The 20,045-nt window shown below is 42.2% G+C and overlaps 1 protein-coding gene across 1 annotated transcript; it reads right to left on the minus strand.

Annotated features, from left to right (window-relative positions):
- Window positions 1-5,704: 5,704 nt before the first annotated feature.
- Window positions 5,705-16,443, minus strand: MIS18A (MIS18 kinetochore protein A). The gene is made up of 5 exons (XM_021669464.2): window positions 16,101-16,443; window positions 12,838-12,904; window positions 8,660-8,782; window positions 7,629-7,725; window positions 5,705-7,029 (listed from the first exon to the last, which is right to left on the minus strand). The coding sequence occupies exons 1-5, from the start codon at window positions 16,432-16,434 to the stop codon at window positions 6,949-6,951; spliced, it is 702 nt and encodes a 233-aa protein (XP_021525139.2). The 5' UTR covers window positions 16,435-16,443; the 3' UTR covers window positions 5,705-6,948.
- Between the last annotated feature and the right edge of the window lie 3,602 nt (window positions 16,444-20,045).

Consider the following 20,045-nt stretch of genomic DNA (forward strand, 5'->3'; position numbering starts at 1 on the left):
GGACCACGATATCCCTTTTGCTGTGTGGTTAACTTTACTGACATATTTTACCGCAAACCTCAGGCCCCATGGCATCCAGCCTCTGCATACTTCATCATGAGTCACTCACAAATGCAGGCAGTCAAGAAGAAAATATTAAAGGAGAGGACAATTTACAATTGTTGGAAATTTCAGGGATTTCAGACAGACAGTAACACTTGGCAGGAACTCACTTGCGGCCTTCAAGAGAGTAGTTTCAGCAAAATGCCTGGAGCAGACAACCAATGAGCCAGAGTTGAAGTCCTGAGTGGGCAGAGTCACTGACAGCAGTTCAGTGAGGTGCCTGGGCCACAGGAGGGCTCTTTGTCACCAAGGTGAGACTTGAGTATGCTTGAAGGTCAAGATAAAGAACTAACAGAGTGGACAGAGGATGAAGATGTGACTAAACAGGAACTCGATACAGCAACATGAATTTATTACATTAAAGATGAAATAAGCATGTATTACGGGGCTGCATTCTTTTTGGCCCACACCGTGAGGCGGACAGAATCCCTGCCCTCATGGAGCTAACATTCCAATGGTAGGACAGACATTAAACTAACAAATGTAAAATATAATGTCCAACCATGATAACTGCTATAAAGTAAAATAAATTACTCAGAGGAGGTGGCACAAGACAGAGCCCAGAAGACACAGGAAGAGGTGAGAGCTTGAAACAGAGGCCAGCCAGCTCCTCTGGGCAGAAGAGAGGCTGGGGGATTTGGTAGCCAGAGAATCTCAAGGTAGTGCAGAGGAGGGAACTCATGCTGAGTTCACTGTGTTTTATAGAAGAAAAAGAATAGAGCAGCTCAGGACTTCTAAACCCTTCTAGACACTGAGATTGCTAATGCTGTATTAACTGACGCAATGTACCTTTATGTGTTTTACTGCTAAAACAACAAGCTCAGAGCGAGGCAAGGAGGTGGGCATGCACAGAAGGAAAGCACTGGGTCTGTTTATCAGCCATATGGGACTTCAGGCCATTTAACGTCTCTGAGTCTCAGTTTCTGCCCATGTAAAATGGGTATGAGGCTGCCTATGGAAGAGGGTCTGTGAGAATGAAGTAGTAACATATACGAAGTCCCAAGCACAGTGCTGGGCACCTCCTAAATGATCATTAAGTGCTGTCATATAAAAGAAAAGCCATCCCCAGGGAAGCAGCTGTTACAGTCAAAAAGCAGCTGTCCCATTTTGGGAAAAAGCTTCCTAAGACTTCTCTTCAAAATGGCTACATGCTCTTCTTTTTGGTTTGGAAAATGTTATGCAATCCAACATGCACCTTACTTTCTCAAAATTTCTACTGTTCTCAAGAAGCCTCCAAAATTACAAGCCCGCAGCTCCTCATAAGGGTGGACAACGGTTAATGGAGAGAAACATGAAAGTGACATCATGAAGAGGCCAAAATTATCCCATTTCCTCAAATCCATGCAGTTAGTTCATGGAGTCTCACGTCCCTCCTTTGAACATTTCTCATTTCCTTTCAGGGTTATGTGAGTTAGAAGACTGACGAGCTCTTGAAGGGTCACCTTGTCCAACTCTGCCTTAAAATTAGATAGAGAATAACTAAAAACCATGCTGGTAATTGTTCAGGGAAAAAACGTGTTATAGAGTTCATTTAATTTTGTTAAGCTAATTAGCAGAGGTCGACAGAGCCAACTTGAATGAAATGAGGCCAGTCCTATTTGAAATCACATTTAGGCCAATAAAACTCTGGGTCCCAGCACATCAATTCCTCATCCCACCCTCCCCTCCCCCTCTACCTTTGAGCTTATCACTGGGATTTAAACAGGTGTGACCATCCCAAAGAAACTACAGCTATATAGACTGGTCTTGACTGCACTCATGCTTAGCTGCCTAAATAATGAATGAATTAGCCTACAGACAGAACTCAGATCTCACTAAAAAAATTAATGATTGGCCGGCGCGGTGGCTCATGCCTGTAATCCCAGCAGCTTGGGAGGCTGAGGCGGGTGGATGGTGAAACCCCGTCTCTACTAAAAATACCAAAATTAGCTGGACATGGTGGCGGGCACCTGTAATCTCAGCTACTCGGGCGGCTGAGGCACAGAATTGCTTAAACCCTGGAGGCAGAGGTTGCAGTGAGTTGCGATCGTGCCACTGCACTCCAGCCTAGGCGACAGAGAGACTGTCTCAAAAAATAAAAAGTAAAATAATGATCAATACCCAAAATATGTCAGATTCAATTAAAAAATAAGTTATTCTCCCCCAGTTCAAAAGTGATTGCCAACAAACTGCCTCTGGTTGTTCACTGGCAAGCAACTGCCCAGTTATTTATCCTATTTGGGGAGAACAAAATAGATGTACATAACATCATCTACTTATATAAAATTTTAAGTCATTTGTTTCAGGTATTTTGGGTTTTCTCCAGGAGAGGTGAAGAATGTGACTGTAATCCCTAAAGTCTTAGAATGAGTTTCAGGCTGGGAGTGGTGGCTCATGCCTATAATCCCAGCATTTTGGGAGACCAAGGCCGGGGAATCCCTTGAGGCCAGGAGTTTGAGACCAGCCTGGCCAACATGGTGAAACCCTGTCTCTACTATTATAAAAATACAAGATTAGACAGGAGTGGTGGCACGTGCCTGTAGTCCAAGCTACTCGGGAGGCTGAGGCACAAGAATCGCTTGAACCCAGGAGGAGATTGCAATGAGTCCAGATCATGCCACTGCACTCCAGCCTGAGTGATGGTGTGAGATTCTGTCTCAAAATAAGTAAAATCATGTTTCTAGACATGGCTAACTTTAAAAAAAAAAAAAAAGATGAGTTTCATTTTAGATGTACTAAATGAAAAGATGTTAGAACTTGTTCCTCTGGGTGTTGAAAAGACAAATCACTTCCTCTTTTCAACTTTAATCAAACAGTATAGAAGGAATACTGCAATCTGCTGGAAACCTAGCTGGGGTGGGGGAAGTCCTCATGTTTTCAGCACTTGCTGATTTCTCAGGTGTAAATATCCCCATCATGGCCAATTTCAAGCTACCAACAGTTTAATGACCAGCTGACAAAATTCCTGAAAATTTAATTGGCTCTCCCCTGCACACCACGGGAGCTAGAAAAAGATGTCGCTAAGATTTCTCTCACGCCCTTTTATTTGGTTAGTAAACTTCAGTTGTTAAATAAACCACTAAATAGTGTGAATTTCATACCATATAATCACATTTAAACAAGCTTTTAAATATGGTTCTCATCCTAGTTATCATTAAAACTCAGGTTATAAAATAATATTTAATTATACTTTTTAGGAAATATTTTAAGTCAAAATAATGTGACCAGTATGATCCCAAATTTGCATGTAAAAATGACTGTAAGGAAAACTATTTAGAGGCATAAATTTTCTTAAATAAAACACAATTTGGCCGGGCACGGTGGCCCCAAAATGTAATTATTAATTGTAAGATTATGTGTTTTATTTTCTTCTTTGTGCTTTTTTCTGTTTTTCAAATTTTGTACAATGTTTACAACTGGGGGAAAAAAGCCAATAATGTTATATAGTTTAGAAAAATATATACAGCATTTCAGATTCTTTTATGTCCATAGAATCTTATGAACAGACTGGCTAGAAGGCTGAATCAGATTGATTCTATTTAAGGCTAAATCTTTACCCTTTATGTTTACAATTTTTTTACTGCTTTCAAAGTACTGTCATATGCATTACCTAATTTGATCGTCTTTGACCCATAGAAGGCAGGTTATTATACTTTCATTTTACAGATGCAAAAACAGAGACACAAAATTATTACATGATTTGCCCCTGATCACATGGTTAAATAAAGCAGTTAAACTGGGACTTTGACCCTGGACTTCTGGTTGTTACCCCCAAGACCGTCCCTCAAAAACAAGCTGGGTGAAGCTTTGCTCCTGGCTCCTTGGTTCAATCAGTTCCTATTGAAAACCTAGACCTGATTCTGCAAGGGGTCACAACCCTGGTCTTGACCATTTTAAATGTCCCACGTTTGACTGGAATCATCCAGGTAGGACACATGCCATTCAGGCAGCGATGCTACACAGAACAATGCCTAGAGTGGACTCTTTAGGTTGGAAATGTATGAGCATGCCTGGAGAACTTGCCAAGGACAGCACCCACACTCTGGGATGAAAACCATGGACAGTGTGCTACACATACCCATTTACAACAATCTTTAAAGGCCGCATAACAGGTTCTGCCATATCTTCTCTCTAAAGAACTAGGGAATGCCCTTTAGGGGAATGGTTGAAGGAGTAATTTCTGGGGAGATCTGTCTGAAGCCTCCGTTGGGTCCCGTGTGGTGTGGGCTGGGACATCCGTCTCCTGCTTGTGGACCCTCACTGCGTACAGGCAATGCTTTCCCAGGGCTCACTTACCAGAAACGACCACACGTTGGGTTTTCCAATTATAAGAAACAAAAACTTGTTGCCTCAAGTAGTAAGTTTTAGCAGGTGAATATACGAGAAAAGTTACACACACACACACACACACACACACACAAACACACACACAATGTTCTGATGAGATCTCACACAAAGCCAGAAAAGCCAGGCCACCAGGCTTCAGGGAAACAGGTGGCCCAAGAGGGGGTGGCCCAGAACAGAAGTCCCCTTTCCTGCAAGTGTCACTGTGCAGCACAGACAGGATGCAGCACTCCCACCTGGACCCCTCAGGGTCCCTCTCTCACTGTGATGGCAAGGCCGCTCCTTCAGGGATGCCACAGGTTGAGGCCAAAGCTGAAGACTGTCTTACGAAACTCCGTGTTTCCTGGATTGACTTTTAGATGCTTCAGTGGAGACCATGTGATACAAATGTGTGCTGGCTTCTATCTGCACCCCAGGGGTGGTTTGTTAACTTCATGTGAAGAACTCTAACAGGAATACACGGGCAGGGAAGGAAAGGTAATCAAAGGCCCACTCTAGAGGCAGCCCGTAAGGCATGAGCTACGTTTATCTTCTGATCCATAACAGAATCTTAATTAGCACCAGGATATTAGAAATTACTTTTCATGGGTGAAATGAGTTTTCAAGATGTGTGAATTGGCTACAAATATTGTACAGGCTCTTCCTTTCCTAGCACGAACAGGGTATAAAGAATCAGGGAGCCAAACTGCCTATGGCTTTGGAATGGAATCTGAAAATGCTTGCTGGAATATTCTGTAACCTGCACAACCAGAGAGTTAGCCGAGCCTTGTGACTAAAATATTCTCTCATCTGTTTGGAGTCAATTTTCACACAAGGTGCCACCAAAGCACCTAAGACGACAGACACCTGGGACTTCACCAGTGGGTGTTGACATTTGCTTCCACAGCACCAGTCTGTTGATGAGAGAGGAGTCTGAGAGGAGACACCTAGATGGCTCACTCAACTTTGAGGTTGTCGACAATCTCTCAAAAAGAACACAAGAATCTTGCGTGCATGATCCAGTCCAGGTGACTTGGGACCTTTTGCTCTGATAACTTTAGTATTCTCACAAATAATCAGGGAACTTCTGAGCAGAAGCTGAATGAGTTACTCATACTTAATGAGTACTGTTCCGTGACCACACTCACACACAGAAACAAAGGGCCTGGGCAAATTTGGGGTTACCTTTATATTCCTGAGCAGACCTTCCACAGCCATGCTCAGTGATACTTCACAGCACCAGAATTTCTGATCTCAGTTAAATACCACTATTCAGTTTGTAAAAATCAATCTTAAAGCACTTTGTTTTAATCTTTATTCTCTTCAATTATAAAAATACATACTCACTATAAAAGTGTTACATTATAGAAAACAGAAAAGCCAAAAATTCCCCCAGAATCCCACCATGAGAGATGACTACTCCTCTTTGATAAGCATTCCTCCAGGTTTTCTAAGCATATAGTAGTACATAAGAAGGAAAAAGTAAAATTCTACTACGTAGATGCGACTGCTCTTGTGCAAGTTTTCAAATAGTTCTGATGGATAATTACGACCAATTTCTTCAGGGAACTTTAAGCACTAATTTTCAGAGAAGATTCACTGACACTGTGGGTAGAAAAACCTCTAAGATTTTCTTATCATTTATAATAAATATTGTCCCAAGTGTTAAAGATAAAATAAAGTTTTTAAAAATAGTAAATAAAGAATAATAAATGTGATACAGAGAAGAAAAGTTCAGAAAATCCTCGAAGTTTCTTATCAAAATCGAAACTCCCAAGTCCCAATTCCAACAAGTACCATAAAACGGCTTTAAAATGGGATTTTGAGAAACAGTCACTTCTTTACCATAAAATATAGCTGTCAGGTCTCTATATGCAAGCCTGGAGCCTGAAAAGTCTGAAGTCCTGCTTGCCTGGCTGAAGTCTCCCACCCTCTGCCTGCGTTCGCCATTGTCCCTGTTCCCCCGGACAAGCCCCTCACCCAACCCTGCCATCTTAACTGTTCTTATGTTAATGTAAACACCTCTCACCCAACCCTGACATCTTAACTGTTCTTATGATAATGTAACTACCTCTCACTCAACCCCACCACTGTAACTGAACTTACTCTGTAACACCCCCACCCCCCAAAAAACTGCCCAAACCTATAGAACCAACTCCTAGCCCACTGCCCTTTGCTAATGCCTTTTTCGCCCTTAGCCCACCTGCACCCAGGTGAATAAATAGCCATGTTGCTTACAGGAAGCCTGTTTGGAAGGTCTCTTCATTCAAAGCACGTGTTTTTCAACAATAGCTATAAAAGTAATTCTACAATTTTGGGGTCGTTTTTTTCTTTTTTTTTGAGACAACGTCTCACTCTGGCATGATCAAGGCTCACTGCAGCCTTGACCTCCCAAACTCAAGTGATCCTCCCACCTCAGCCTTTCACATGCCTGGCTATTTTTTTCTTTTTTCTTTTTTTTGGTAGCGACAACATCTCACTATGTTGCTTCATTTAACAAATAAAGGGAAGGGTGGGGGCAGAATGGAGGACACAGACTAGAGTTCAGCTTTTACAAGTGGCAAAGGACAATTTTGATTCAACCTCCCACAGCTTCATTTGTAATGCTTGCAAGACATCTTCCATCTATTGAATTGAAAAAATAAACACACACATCAATATCATTACAAATTATACATGGTTAAATATAATTAAAATATATACTTAATGCAATTTTGAATAAATATGTCATGCATTGCATGGTAGATACTCAGTGTTTAACAAAACTACTCAGAGGCATAAATTAAATTTTTTAAAATAAAACATAATTCTATCAACAGCAGCTCTCAACCTATAATCTGTATCTCTTCCACACAGTCATCACCATCTCACCTATCTGGCAATGAGGAGAGAAAATGTTAACATCCAACAGTAAGGCTATTTATACCACAAGAATTGAATCAAACAAAATATTGATTTGAATCAAAAATGTATTTCTGGCTTAGCAGTGTTGGAATATATAGTTTTGATTTTGACATGAAATGACTTCCTTATTATTTTGTTGATAAAGCTTTAGCTTCATTTGAGTTCCCCAAAGATCAACTTTACTAAGAACTGAAATGAAATAAGCACACTCTTACAGTGAGCAAAACAGATGACATTATGAGAATTATCATTTGTAGGGGAGCACTTCTTCACTGATAAATTGTTCATACAAAGATGTAAAATGTACAGAATAAAATTACCTGTTTTAGAGACTTTTCTATTTCAACTCTGCTTTCAAGATTAAAAAGCTCTTTATCTTCTGACACAATTTGCTTTTCAGAGGACCCTAAAACATAACTGAAGTACAGTACAAGGTTAAAATATAAGCTGGGTGTGGTGGCAGACACATATTCCCAGCTATGCAGGAGGTGAGACAGAAGGATCGTCTGAGGTTAGGAATCTGAAACTAGCCTAGGCAACACAGCAAGACCCCAAGCAATATGCCTGTAGCCCTAGCTATTTAGGAGGCCGAGGCAGGAGGATCACTGGAATCCAGGAGTTCGAAGGTGTAGAAAGCTATGATTACAGCACTGCACTCCAGCCTGGGTGACAGAGCAAGACTCCATATCTTAAAAAAATATGTTTTTAAATAAATAAAAATAAAAAGCTGGGGCTGGATAAAAATATCATACTAAATTACACTCAATTTTTTTAAAAAACTGAGTAACTTTTACTCCAAAAACATTTCTCACAGTGTTTTCTCCTACAATTTAGAGTGTCTGACTTTTCCAATACCAAATAAAGAAGCAGGTCAAAGCAAAAAAAAAAAAAAAAATTACTGGCTTGTCAGAAATCATTACTTGAAGGGCCGGGCGTGGTGGCTCAAGCCTGTAATCCCAGCACTTTGGGAGGTTGAGGCGGGTGGATCACGAGGTCAAGAGATTGAGACCATCCTGGTCAACATGGTGAAACCCCATCTCTACTAAAAATACAAAAAATTAGCTGGGCATAGTGGCGCGTGCCTGTAATCCCAGCTACTCCGGAGGCTGAGGCAGGAGAATTGCCTGAACCCAGGAGGCGGAGGTTGCGGTGAGCCGAGATCGCGCCATTACACTTCAGCCTGGGTAACAAGAGTGAAACTCCATCTCAAAAAAAAAAAAAAAAACATTACTTGAAAATATATTTAACCAAACAGTATTGATTTAGTTCTGAAGCTTCTGTACCAATTTCTCTGCAAACTTAACTTTCTGAAACACCAGTTGTGAGGTAAGCATTTATATAACACACTTACCTTTCGACAGCTTCAACACTGAGGCAAAACAAGTCTCTCTTGTAATCAAGATTCTTGGGTGTGCATCTGTACACATAGCCAAGGTTGAGTGAGCACCCCGTGCAGTACAAAGTCTCAAGGATGCTGCAATAAAGGAATGTCTTGCTTTAGGAAACAAAATAGCAACTCATTATAATAAAAATCTCATTGTTGAAATCCATAAACACTTCAGTCTCTAAAGTATGCTATTCTGACCATACCAGGTCATACATATAGAAAGGAAAAAATGATAGTAAGATATTTACAATAAAAATATAAAGACAGTCATCTCTAGACCACGATGTCTTAAGTATCAAACAAGGGACATAGAAAAAAGTGACAAGAGAGGATACAGAGGTGGTGTTTTTCTAGAATATAAATTCCTCTATCTGGTAAAAGAAAAATAATCTAAAATTTGGAAATACACAAAAAGATTATACATGTCCTTTTAATGTCATGTTGTCCAAAAAGCCCACCAAGGGGCATTAACACATTAGGCAAGGGACAAGGAATTTTTTGGTAACTAAATGTAACAAAGCAGAGAATAAATATTTTAGGTGTGCCAGCCATATGGTGTCTGTCACTACTCACCTCTGCCACTGTAAAACGGAAGCACCTGTAGACAATACGTAACTGAATAATCTGTGTTCCAATAAACTCGTATTCACAAATGGGTGCCCGGTCCATGGGTCACAGTTTACTAAACTCTGCTCTAGTGGAAAGTAATACTGTTTGGCTTAATAAAAACAGACTCTCTGAAGTTAGATGACAGCCCATGTAATTTTTCCTTCATTCTCATTCTCTCTCAACTCAGGTTCCACACACTTGAATATACCCTCCCCTAAAGCCTATTCATGTCTCCTTAAAATCTGGCTTAGAATCCAGTGTCTCTCAAATGCCTTGCTGAACTGACCCATCCAAATTTATCATTCTATAAATATACTAAAATTACCATTCCAACACATAGCAAAGTGATAACTGGAGATTTAAATGTTATTGTAAAAGTATTATAACTCCTACTCAGTAGGTGAAACACTTGTAATCACTAAATATCCATTCCTATCAAGCAAAACGGAGCTATTTTAAACTACATCATTGTTTACTTACAGATACTGAGACACTGTTATTTATTACAGCAACATATGAAACAAAGAACAAAATGGAGTACCACCTGACTACATCATGAATGCTCACTGATTATGTGATCAACTAGTAATATGCCACTGATTACATATTAAGTGTCCATGGCCTTTTATAAGTTTCCATACTTTTTTTAGTTTTATAGTATAAAGTCTCACTATGTTGCCCAAGCTGGTCTCGAACTCCTAGCCCCAAGCAATCCTTCACCTTGGCCTCCCAAAGTGCTGAGATTATAGGCATGAGCCACCATACCCAGACAGCTTGTATAAGTTTTTACATAAGAAATATAAAAGCATGCTGGTAAATCCCACCTATATTACTCACAGTTAACCAGCAAACCTCCATGCTAAATATCAAACCTCATTACCATTATAAGACTGCCTCACACCATTACCAAGATTACAAACTAATATCTAATGTAAGTGTCATCAGCCAAGAAAGGACACTTAGAGAAACCAGAGGTTCGAATTCCCCAAATAGACTGAGCCATGGATAAGACTGTTCTATCCTGAGTTATCAAAATCAACCTAAATACCACCAAAAATAGGAACAAACCCATTCATACTTCTAGAATCATCTTATAGAGCAATGAAGAGATGATAGCTACTATTAAGCCAGTATCTTTCTGCTTTCAGTTGGCAAGAATTTGGCCAGAATTCACCCTTCTCCTTGAACAAGAACATTGAGAAAGCAGTGCCAACATTTTTTTTTTTTTTTTGAGATGGAGTTTCGCTCTTGTTACCCAGGCTGGAGTGCAATGGCGCGATCTCGGCTCACTGCAACCTCCGCCTCCTGGGTTCAGGCAATTCTCCTGCCTCAGCCTCCTGAGTAGCTGGGATTACAGGCACGCGCCACCATGCCCAGCTAATTTTTTTTGTATTAGTAGAGACGGGGTTTCACTGTGTTGACCAGGATGGTCTCGATCTCTTGACCTCATGATCCACCCGCCTAGGCCTCCCAAAGTGCTGGGATTACAGGCTTGAGCCACCGCGCCCGGCCGGCAACAATCTTAAGGTAATTTTAGACAAAGAATAATTTGATTGTAAGATCCTCAACAAAGGACAGAATCAGACTGAACAGAGGAAACAGCACTGCTACCTTCACAACATATTTCTAAAGCCCACAGTGCTCTTGCTGACCATCAGCAGAATGGCTCAGGCAGGTATTCCGCAGGATGGGCTTATGGAAAAATTCACAAGCATCCCAAAGCAATATGGGAGTGTGGCGCACACAGCCCTAGTGAAGTCCAAGACAACTGAAGGCAGCATAATCGATGGGTTTAGGTGACACAAACAAACAGTATTACTAGCTCTGAGTCAAAGAGAGTGGATTCTCTATCAATCCTGATTATAAAGAAGAAAGTCTTGGTTTGGTGCTAGACTGTCTTTGACACTTGTCTCACAGTTGCAAATCTTTTAATAGTAAGAGAACAGACTTCAGGCAAAGAACCAGCCAGGCAATAAAATCTCAGCTAGAAGTAATCACATTTGTTTTCACTGTAATTATTTTCAGTTGCTTTCTAGTTATGGCAAGTTATATGTTTATGATAGTAAAAAGAATCCTTTTAAAATTTAAATAAAAATTTTAAGTCGATTTAATTCAAAACATTAAGTACATAATAGCACAGCTGGTAGCTGGTACACAAACAGGGCAAAAATGATGAAGGTGACATCAAAATGGCTAGAGCTGGGAAGTGAAGAAAGAGCACTTTGAAAGAAGTCAGGAGGGATAACAAGCATTGTCCTAGCTCTTCCTGCTAATTATTCCTGTGACCTTAGCAAAGTTCTAACCTCCCTGGGCCTTACTTTCCTCAACTACAAAATGAGAAATGATCTAAGGCTGGGTTTTCTTAATTTGTATGGCCCACATGCCAGCACTACAGTTTGTCACATCCACAAACTATCTGTACTGGTTTCGGTTTTTTCTTTTTACTTTTATGGATGAGATACATAGGACAAAGATTGCAGAAGCGGGGACGCAGAGCTTCCAGGCCCTTTCTAGGTACACCACCCTCCTGGCATCTCATATTCACAAACCTGGAAGTTCTCTAAAACCTATGGGTTTTATTACATAGGCATGATTGATTAAATCATTGCTCATCATCTCTAGCCCCTCTCCCCTCCACGGAGGTGAGAGAAGAGGTTGGGGTAACAGCTGAAACTTCCAACCCTCTAATCATGCCTTGGTCTTTCTGGCCCCCCATCCTGAAGCTACCTAGGAGCCCCCAGCCACAGTCACCTCATTAGGATTCAAGAGGACATTATCATCACTCCAGAGATTCTAAGCATCTTAGAAGCTTTTGCATCAGAACTGGGGTCTAAGACCAAACATGATAACAAAAAATACTATTATCACCCCATCACTTAAGAAATTAAAAGGGTTTTAGGAGCTACTAAGTTTCTGTCTCCCGCTAAATGTATAAGTTGAAATCATAGTACCTAATGTGAGTGCAGTGACACAATCTTGGCTCACTGCAACCTCCACCTCCCAGGTTCAAGCAACTCTCCTGTCTCAGCCTCCAGAGTAGTTGGGATTACAGGCACGCACCACCACACCAGGCTAATTTTTGAATTTTTAGTACAGACAGGGTTTTGCCACATTGGTCAGGCTGGTCTCGAACTTCTGACCTCCAGTGATCTGCCCGCCTCAGCCTCCCAAAGTGCTGGGATTACAGGCATGAGCCACCGTGCCCGGCCTTCTTTTTCTATTTTTATTTTCAATTTTCTTCAGCACCAAGCCCAAAGATCCAAAAAGGGAGTGTCAGAATACACTTTTATAAAACCAGAAACTCTAATTTTTCAGTATCTAAAGGTGACCACAACCACTCAAGAATTGATGTACTCCTTTTTGAAATGGGATATAGAAAAAGAAAAAAAAAGAACTGAGACATGTGAATGACTGACTTTCACTATCATGAAAACTTTTATCCCAAGTAATCTTACTACTAGTAATGACCTTTTAAAGATTTTAATTAAAAAAAAAATTCTCTAACATATTCATATAAATACAGCTTTACTCACCAACCATTTTCCTTCTCACGTTTGGATAGCTTCTGTTCCTTATCCACAGAAACATTACAGGAAACACCTACAGAGAAAGTAATAAGTTATTAACGTGGTTTGTTATAACATACATGCAAAGAGTTAGAGAATTTCTAATCCATCTTTTTAGAACTTGGAGGACAAAAAATAAGCCCAAAATCAAACACACACGAGTGGTTCAAAACTAAATGTACTAGGGGTCTTCTGGTAAAAGATGGCAGAATAAGAGTTATTTCCAACCAGGCGCAGTGGCTCACACCCGTCATCCCAACGGTTAGAGAGGCCAAGGTGAGAGGATTGCTTGGGGCCAGGAACTGGAGATCAGCCTGGACAACACAAGACCCTATCTCTACAAAAAAATTTTTAAATAAAAATTAAAGAAAAATGTTAAAAGGTTATTTCTTTCCTTTCCCTGAAAACCAATAACATTAATAAAATGGCTAAAACTAGAGAGAAAAATTCATTCAACAGTAAACTTGGAAACATGAGAATCTCACATCACAGACTGCAAAGAATTATCTGCCTGATAGTGAAATTGGGTTCCAAACCTAGGAAGATGCAAACAGCCAACACATCTATCTCCAGATTTCCAACACAGGACCCATTTCTCTAAAAGTAACTGAGAGGGGCCTCAGGATCCCAGCCACACATCTTTTACTTGGACAATAACTTGGACAGAGGTCACAGCTGGACTCCAGAGGCAGCAGCAAACATTCTCAAAGAATCCAGGTCTAGGACACACTAAAGGACAGGGTAGAGGATGAAAGAAAAATGAAGAAGGGACATCGGACCTAAAATGGCCAGAATTGACTCTTAATTTCACCTCCTCCTACAGTCTATCTCAACTTGGTAAACTCCACCTCCATCTACTTGCTTGCTGAAATCAGAAACCAGGGTGTCTTCCTTGATTCTTCATCTCCTCATCCTGCTTCCCGTATCTACTCCACTGATCATCCCAACAATTCTACCTCCCAAATCTCACTCCAGCCCCCAAACCACCAGCACCACCTCTTGCCTGGACTCCTGCCCTGGCTCTTCACTGACCTCCCCACTTCTATACTTGTTCCTCCTTCAATGCTTTCTCCAAAGAAAAAGCAGGGTCATATTACTCCCCTGCCTAAGCTAGCATCATGGTTTACTCACTAGAACAGATTACTATTCTTCAGAACAGACTACAAGGCCCTCAAGTTTCTGGCCCCTTAATTCCTCCCTAAATCTTTATTCTTTGACCATATTCTAGTCTCCAGGCTTTTGCACCAGCTGCTCAGCACTGTCAAAGGCAAATAGCATGACCAAGAATTGTACCTGTAGCCAAGCTAGCATTCACATATTAAAAACAGGAAAATATTTTCAAGCCCATCAACTTGAAATTTTCTTGGAGATGTGGGGGAGAGGGGCACTAATGATGATTAGTCAAACAACTCAGGAATGAAAAAGCTATTAAAAAGCTTTCTTATGTTAAAGACTAGTGGAGTTGGGAAATAAATTTATATAAACATTAAAGGATCGGATACTGTAGCTCACATCTGAATCTCAGCACTTTAGGAGGCCAAAGCAGGGGATTGCTTGGGGCCAACAGTTTGAGATCAGCATGAGCAGCATAGCAAGACTCTGTCTCTACAAAAAATTTTAAAATTAGCCAGGTGTTGGTGTCTGTAGTCCCAAGCTACTTGGGAAGCTGAGTGAGGAAGACAAGTTTGAGCTCAGGAGTTCAAGGTTACAGTAAGCTATGATTGTGCCACTGTACTCCAGCCAGGGCAACAGTGGGCTGTTAATCCACTATAACCATGTCTATTAAAAAAAAAAAAAAAAAAAAAAAAACTATTAAATAACCCTATTAAAATAGAAAGGCTGTATTATGGCTACAAAACACAATGTAAATATACAGAATGTAAATATATAAACTTTGACAAAATGAAAACAATGAAACTATCAAATTGGGTAAGGAAGGAATGGAAATGAATCCGAGTTCATTTGTTTGTCTTTACGGGGGGGGGGGGGGCAAGAAGGTGTTAAATCCCCTCTGATCTGATAAATCAAAAATGTATAGTTCTTTAAATTTTAAACTATGTTTGCTATTTTTAAACTATATTTTAAATTTAAAAACTACTAATATAAAAATTAAATAACAAAAATAATATCCTTTCTATATGTAAAGCAAAACAAAGAACCCATATGGCAAAAGATAAACACGATGGAAACAAAGAACAAATAAAATGAAAGATGTAACACCAAATATGTTATTTCTTAAAAAGATGTAAATCAGGTAAATTCATCCGAACAAAGAGCTTCCCCTACTGGATCAAAAATCTGCATGGCTCGGTTTTAATAGGTGTAAAGAGTTAATCTCAACTTTCAGTTAACTAGTGGACACTCATGTGCTCCTTTATTCTCAGTATTACACCGAGGAAAACGTTCCAGAAACATCGATAAGACGGTGGTGAATTTCTGCCATCGAAACATTTACAGTATTCAAAGACAGGAAAAACTTCATCTTGAAAAACCACAATCCAAAAGTAACAGCCATTTTCACATCAATTCAGAAAAAATATAAGTGAATCACTTTATCCCTAAATATTGCAAAAACAGCAAAATGAGAGACCAGTGGAAAAACAGAGGTAACTGCTAGAACCAGGATTAGAAACTAAATTCCCGTCTTCTTCTCAACTCTTTTGCTACATCCTCCTTCCTCGCTCATTTTGATGAGATTGTTGGTGCTTTCATTGCACGTTTCCGTCCCTTTCTTCCCCCACAGCACTGTGTTGTCAGCTCTGCGGCTCTAACACTTGAGGCTGTAGAGGGATCGCCGATACACCAACAGCCCGCTAATTCCTGTGGGGAGTCGTAGTACCGGCTACACCTCAAGGGCTTACAATCTAGTTAGCCATTTGTTTCTCTCTTTTCTTACGATCTTTCAAAAAATGTTATTCCTTGTTGCCCTTTGTTTCTTAGTAATGCTGACGATGATGCTGATTCAACCGCTGCTCTTCTGGGATCGGGGACCACAGAAAACAACATGTCCCCCGAGTGCCAAAGTGGAAGAGTGACCCTCCTCCCCTCCTCCTGCGACAGCTCACACTCTCAGGCTTTTTGCTCTTAAAGTCCCTGAGCAACCCCAAGGAGCCTCCTTCTCCTCCGGGGCCGCCCAGGCGCGGCAGAGCCGGAAGAAGGAGACCCCAACCCCCCAACCCCCAACCCCCAACCCCCAACCCCCAACCCCTGCACGGCCCGACCCAACTGACAGCGCAGTAGGATGCAGTTGGCGTCCTCCTGGCTGGTCACCCAGCTCAGCGAGTCGCCCAGCGGCCGCCGGCAGCCGGAGCACAGGAACACCAGCGGCCTCTCCTCCGCCGCCGCCGCCGCCTCCTCGAGCCGCGCCTTCTCCGTGTCGGCCACCGACGCGTCCTCGCTTGTGGAGCGCCACATGCTCGTCCACTTCTGCAGCAGCTGGTGGCGGCTCGAGTCTTCGGAGAGCCTCTTGCTCAACAGCGAGGAGTCGCTGCACTTGCCCTCGTCGCCGTACTCACAGCCGCCAGCGCATCCTGTGCGACACCTCAGTGACCGAGCTCCCGCCATTACCTACAAATCACCCGCGCCCCAGAGCGCCATGGGAAATAAAAAAAAAAGCCCCTGCGCATGCGCAGAGCAGGCCGCAGTGGTGGAGGCCGAGAAGGGGCAAATGCCTGAGGGGAGGCGGGACGGCGGGCGGTCACTGCGCCTGCGTCACGCTTTCTAGTTTGACGAAATTGACGCTGCAGACCTGTTTGTTTGTTTTACTAAGGATTATTCACCCCTTTCCGTGGGAGGGGCAGCGCCACTGAGTACAGGTTGCAAGCTTGAGTGTCTAAGAACCACTTTCACAGACTCTGGTTCAGTAGGTAGCGGGTTAGCCCTAGAATCTGCATTTCTAACAAGTTCCTAGGCGTGCCCATGCTGTCAGTATTGGCAGCCTCACATTTTCTAGGGGGTGAGGAGCAGTCTTGCTATGTTGCCGGTCTCGAACTCCTAGCCTTAAGCGATCGTCCCGCCTCGGCCTCCCAAAGTGACTGTGCCAGACCAACACCCTTTTTCTTTTTTGTAAGTGGACTGATTATATTTGTGTATAAGCAGCTCTACTTTTGATGACCACTGCTCCTGGGGGCCTCCTTTCCATGAAGTGGAGAAGGCAGGGGATAGAGGTGCCCCTCATCACAGGGTCCTTTTGCACATTGGTATTCCTGGAATGAGACCCAGGGGACGGCCCCAGATCACTTAGGCTGTCACTGCAAGGAAAAGGTTGAGGAAGCAGCAGTGCCCCCTGGAAAGCCTGAAAGCGCCCCTGCTGCTTGGATCAAGGAATCATTCGTCCTTGCGAGGGAGAAGCATCCCTTCTTGCTGATAAGGACAGATTTCCTCAGCTGCCCCGGAAAGCCAGCCTCTACCTAAAACACCCCAGGTCAGGAGGGAAAGCTGGCGGGGGCACCAGCCAGCTGCACTACAGACAGCCTGGCGGCATACCTGGGAAGAAAGCTACCTGTAAGGACCTACCTCTGTTCCCACTACACTCTGGATGTCCCCCAAGTCACTGTCTACTTGGCATAGTTGCATAAACTATTTACATAAATGTACTTCCAATTTTAGTCCTTACGGCCACTAGCAAAAAGCAAAGGCTTTGGAGTCAGTAGTCCTGGTTAACTTACCCCTCCCTCCACAAGGCAGTAATAATGTAGGGAATTGCGGAAAAGGCTGTTTGTGTTCCCTGAGTCTGATTCTTCAGTATTACACCAAGTTGTTAATGAGGATCAAGTTTTCTAATATTGATGAAAATACTTTGTTAACCCTAGCACACCATGCTCATGTTAATTAGCTTCTTACTGGAAGAAAATGCTTCAGATAGTTTAGGCTTTTTTTTTTCCACTCCTAGAATTCCCTTCCTACCCTCTGCTTTTTTCTTCTTTTCTTTATTTTTTCAGAGATGGTGTCTCACTATGTTGCCCAGGCAGGTCTCGAACTCCTGGCCTCAAGCATCCTCCTGCCTCAGCCTCCTAAGCAGCTGGTACTACAGGCATGCATCACCATACTTGGCCCCTTCTGTTTTTGTGGAGCCAGGGCTGACCTTCCTGGACTGTTGTTTTCAAGTATAGTATCTCTGGTACAACTCTGATAAAATCCACATGAGTTTAAGTAAGTGGCTGGTTACTTTGGGATTCAAAGGATCATCTCCTTGTCTCAGACTTTGAGTTCCTAATGTCAATACTTAAATTCTATGATAGGATGCCTCAGGAAAGAAGGAATACAAGGCCGAGCTGCATGGTGACTTTCAGCAGCCCTAGGTATTTTTGCCTTGGTAAGCCCTTCCCTCCATAAAACAGTTAATAAAAATTTCATTTTATAGTTGCATTGCTATGAAGATGATTATATTAAAATGAAGATGACAATATTAAAATGATACCATAAAACTTTGTTAGACTTATAGGTTCATTTTTTTCTTCTGATTAAAAAAATTGAAACATTTTCATGGGCTTTAATATCATGGTTCCTAGGCATGATGCCTCCTGCACCTCATGGAGAAGTTGGCTGATGCAAAATGAATTCCTCTATAGGCACAAGTGTGTTTGTATTAATATTATGAATATAAAAACAAGGCTAGCCATGGTGGCTCATGCCTGTAATCCAGCACTTTGGGAGGCTGAGGCGAAGAGTCACTTGAGCCCAGGAGTTTGAGACCAACCTGGGCAACATAGAGAGACCCTGTCTCTACAAAAATTTAAAAATTAGCTAGGCATGGTGGTGCACACTTGTAGTCCCAGCTGCTTGTGAGGCTGAGGTAGGAGGATGGCTTGAGCCTGAGAGGTCGAGGCTCCGGTAAGCTGTGATCATGCTATTTGCACTCCAGCCTGGGTGACAGAACGAGATCTTGTCTCAAAAAAACAAAACAAAATTTCAACTAACCACAAAATCATCATATTTATGGGGGGACAAAATGAGATGCTTGAATAAGATGATCTCGTATTTCATGGTTGTGGTTGCTTCCTGAACTACATTCTCATCATACCTCCTAGTTATACAACGAGGAGATGTTGGGGAGGTTGAGTCCATCTCCACCACTGTCACCACCGATTCCAGGAATGGGTCCCTGGAAGTTTAACACGATCGGTCAGATGACCATGACTATTCCCCTAGTGTCTGGGGCAGGGATGGCTACCCATGGTGCTCCAATGGCAATAAGGCTTGGCTCAGAATAAACACTTGGCCTTGTCAAGTTCAATTTTGTCCAGTCTGAGTAAGGGAATCACCCAGCCTCTGGACCCTTCCAGTTGTGTGAGCCAACCAGTTCTAGTTGTTGTGGAAGCCAGTTTCAATTGTTGTTTTGTTTTGACTAGCAACCAAAAACGTATGTAATCATCTGTTACAGTATGTTAAAGTTGAAGTTTCCACTGAGACTCTAAGATGAGGTAAAAATGAGATGCCAAAGTGTGTGTGAGACAGATTGGCCTCCTTCCTAGAGGAATCTTCAGAGTAGATATAGGAGAAATGATTCCTCCTGCTTTTTTTTTGATAGAGTCTTACTCTGTCACCCAGGCTGGAGTGCAGTGGCGGGATCTCGGCTCACTGCAACCTCCACCTCCCAGGTTCAAGCGATTCTCCTACATCAGCCTCCCGAGTAACTGGGATTACAGGCACCCACCTCCATGCCTGGCTAATTTTTGTATTTTTAGTAGAGACAGACTGGTCTCGAACTCCTGACCTCAGGTAATCCACCCACCTCGGCCTGACAAAGTGCTGGGATTACAAGCATGGGCCACCGTGTCTAGCTGATTTCCTCTTCTCTTAAACCTCCTCTCACACACTTTGGGAATATAAAGGAAAGAAGAAAATGGTGACCAAGGTGACTTCACTGGAAGGATCTCTTTGGGGATGGGCTCCCCCGCAATAGAGAAGAGAGCATCTGCCTCCTTGCCTCAGTTTGGCTGACAAGAGACTTTGAGGAAGCATTTATATACCTGTTGGTTCCCAGGCACTTGGGGACAAGGGTGACCTGCAGGTGGGTCAAGCTGCATGTGTTTTGGTAGCACAACAAAGTTGAACAAGGTAGGTTGTCAGCCAGATCTAAACTTTGCTGGCAGGATGTCACCTGGAGTCTTAATTTCTGCCCAAAGAGCTAACCTGGAAGCACGAAGACTCCCCAGTGATGAGTCAAGAATGAA

The sequence above is a fragment of the Aotus nancymaae genome, unplaced genomic scaffold, assembly GCF_030222135.1.
Source record: "Aotus nancymaae isolate 86718 unplaced genomic scaffold, 86718_ANA_hifiasm-v0.15.2.pri h1tg000022l_1, whole genome shotgun sequence".
In the NCBI taxonomy this organism is placed as follows: Eukaryota; Metazoa; Chordata; class Mammalia; order Primates; family Aotidae; genus Aotus; species Aotus nancymaae.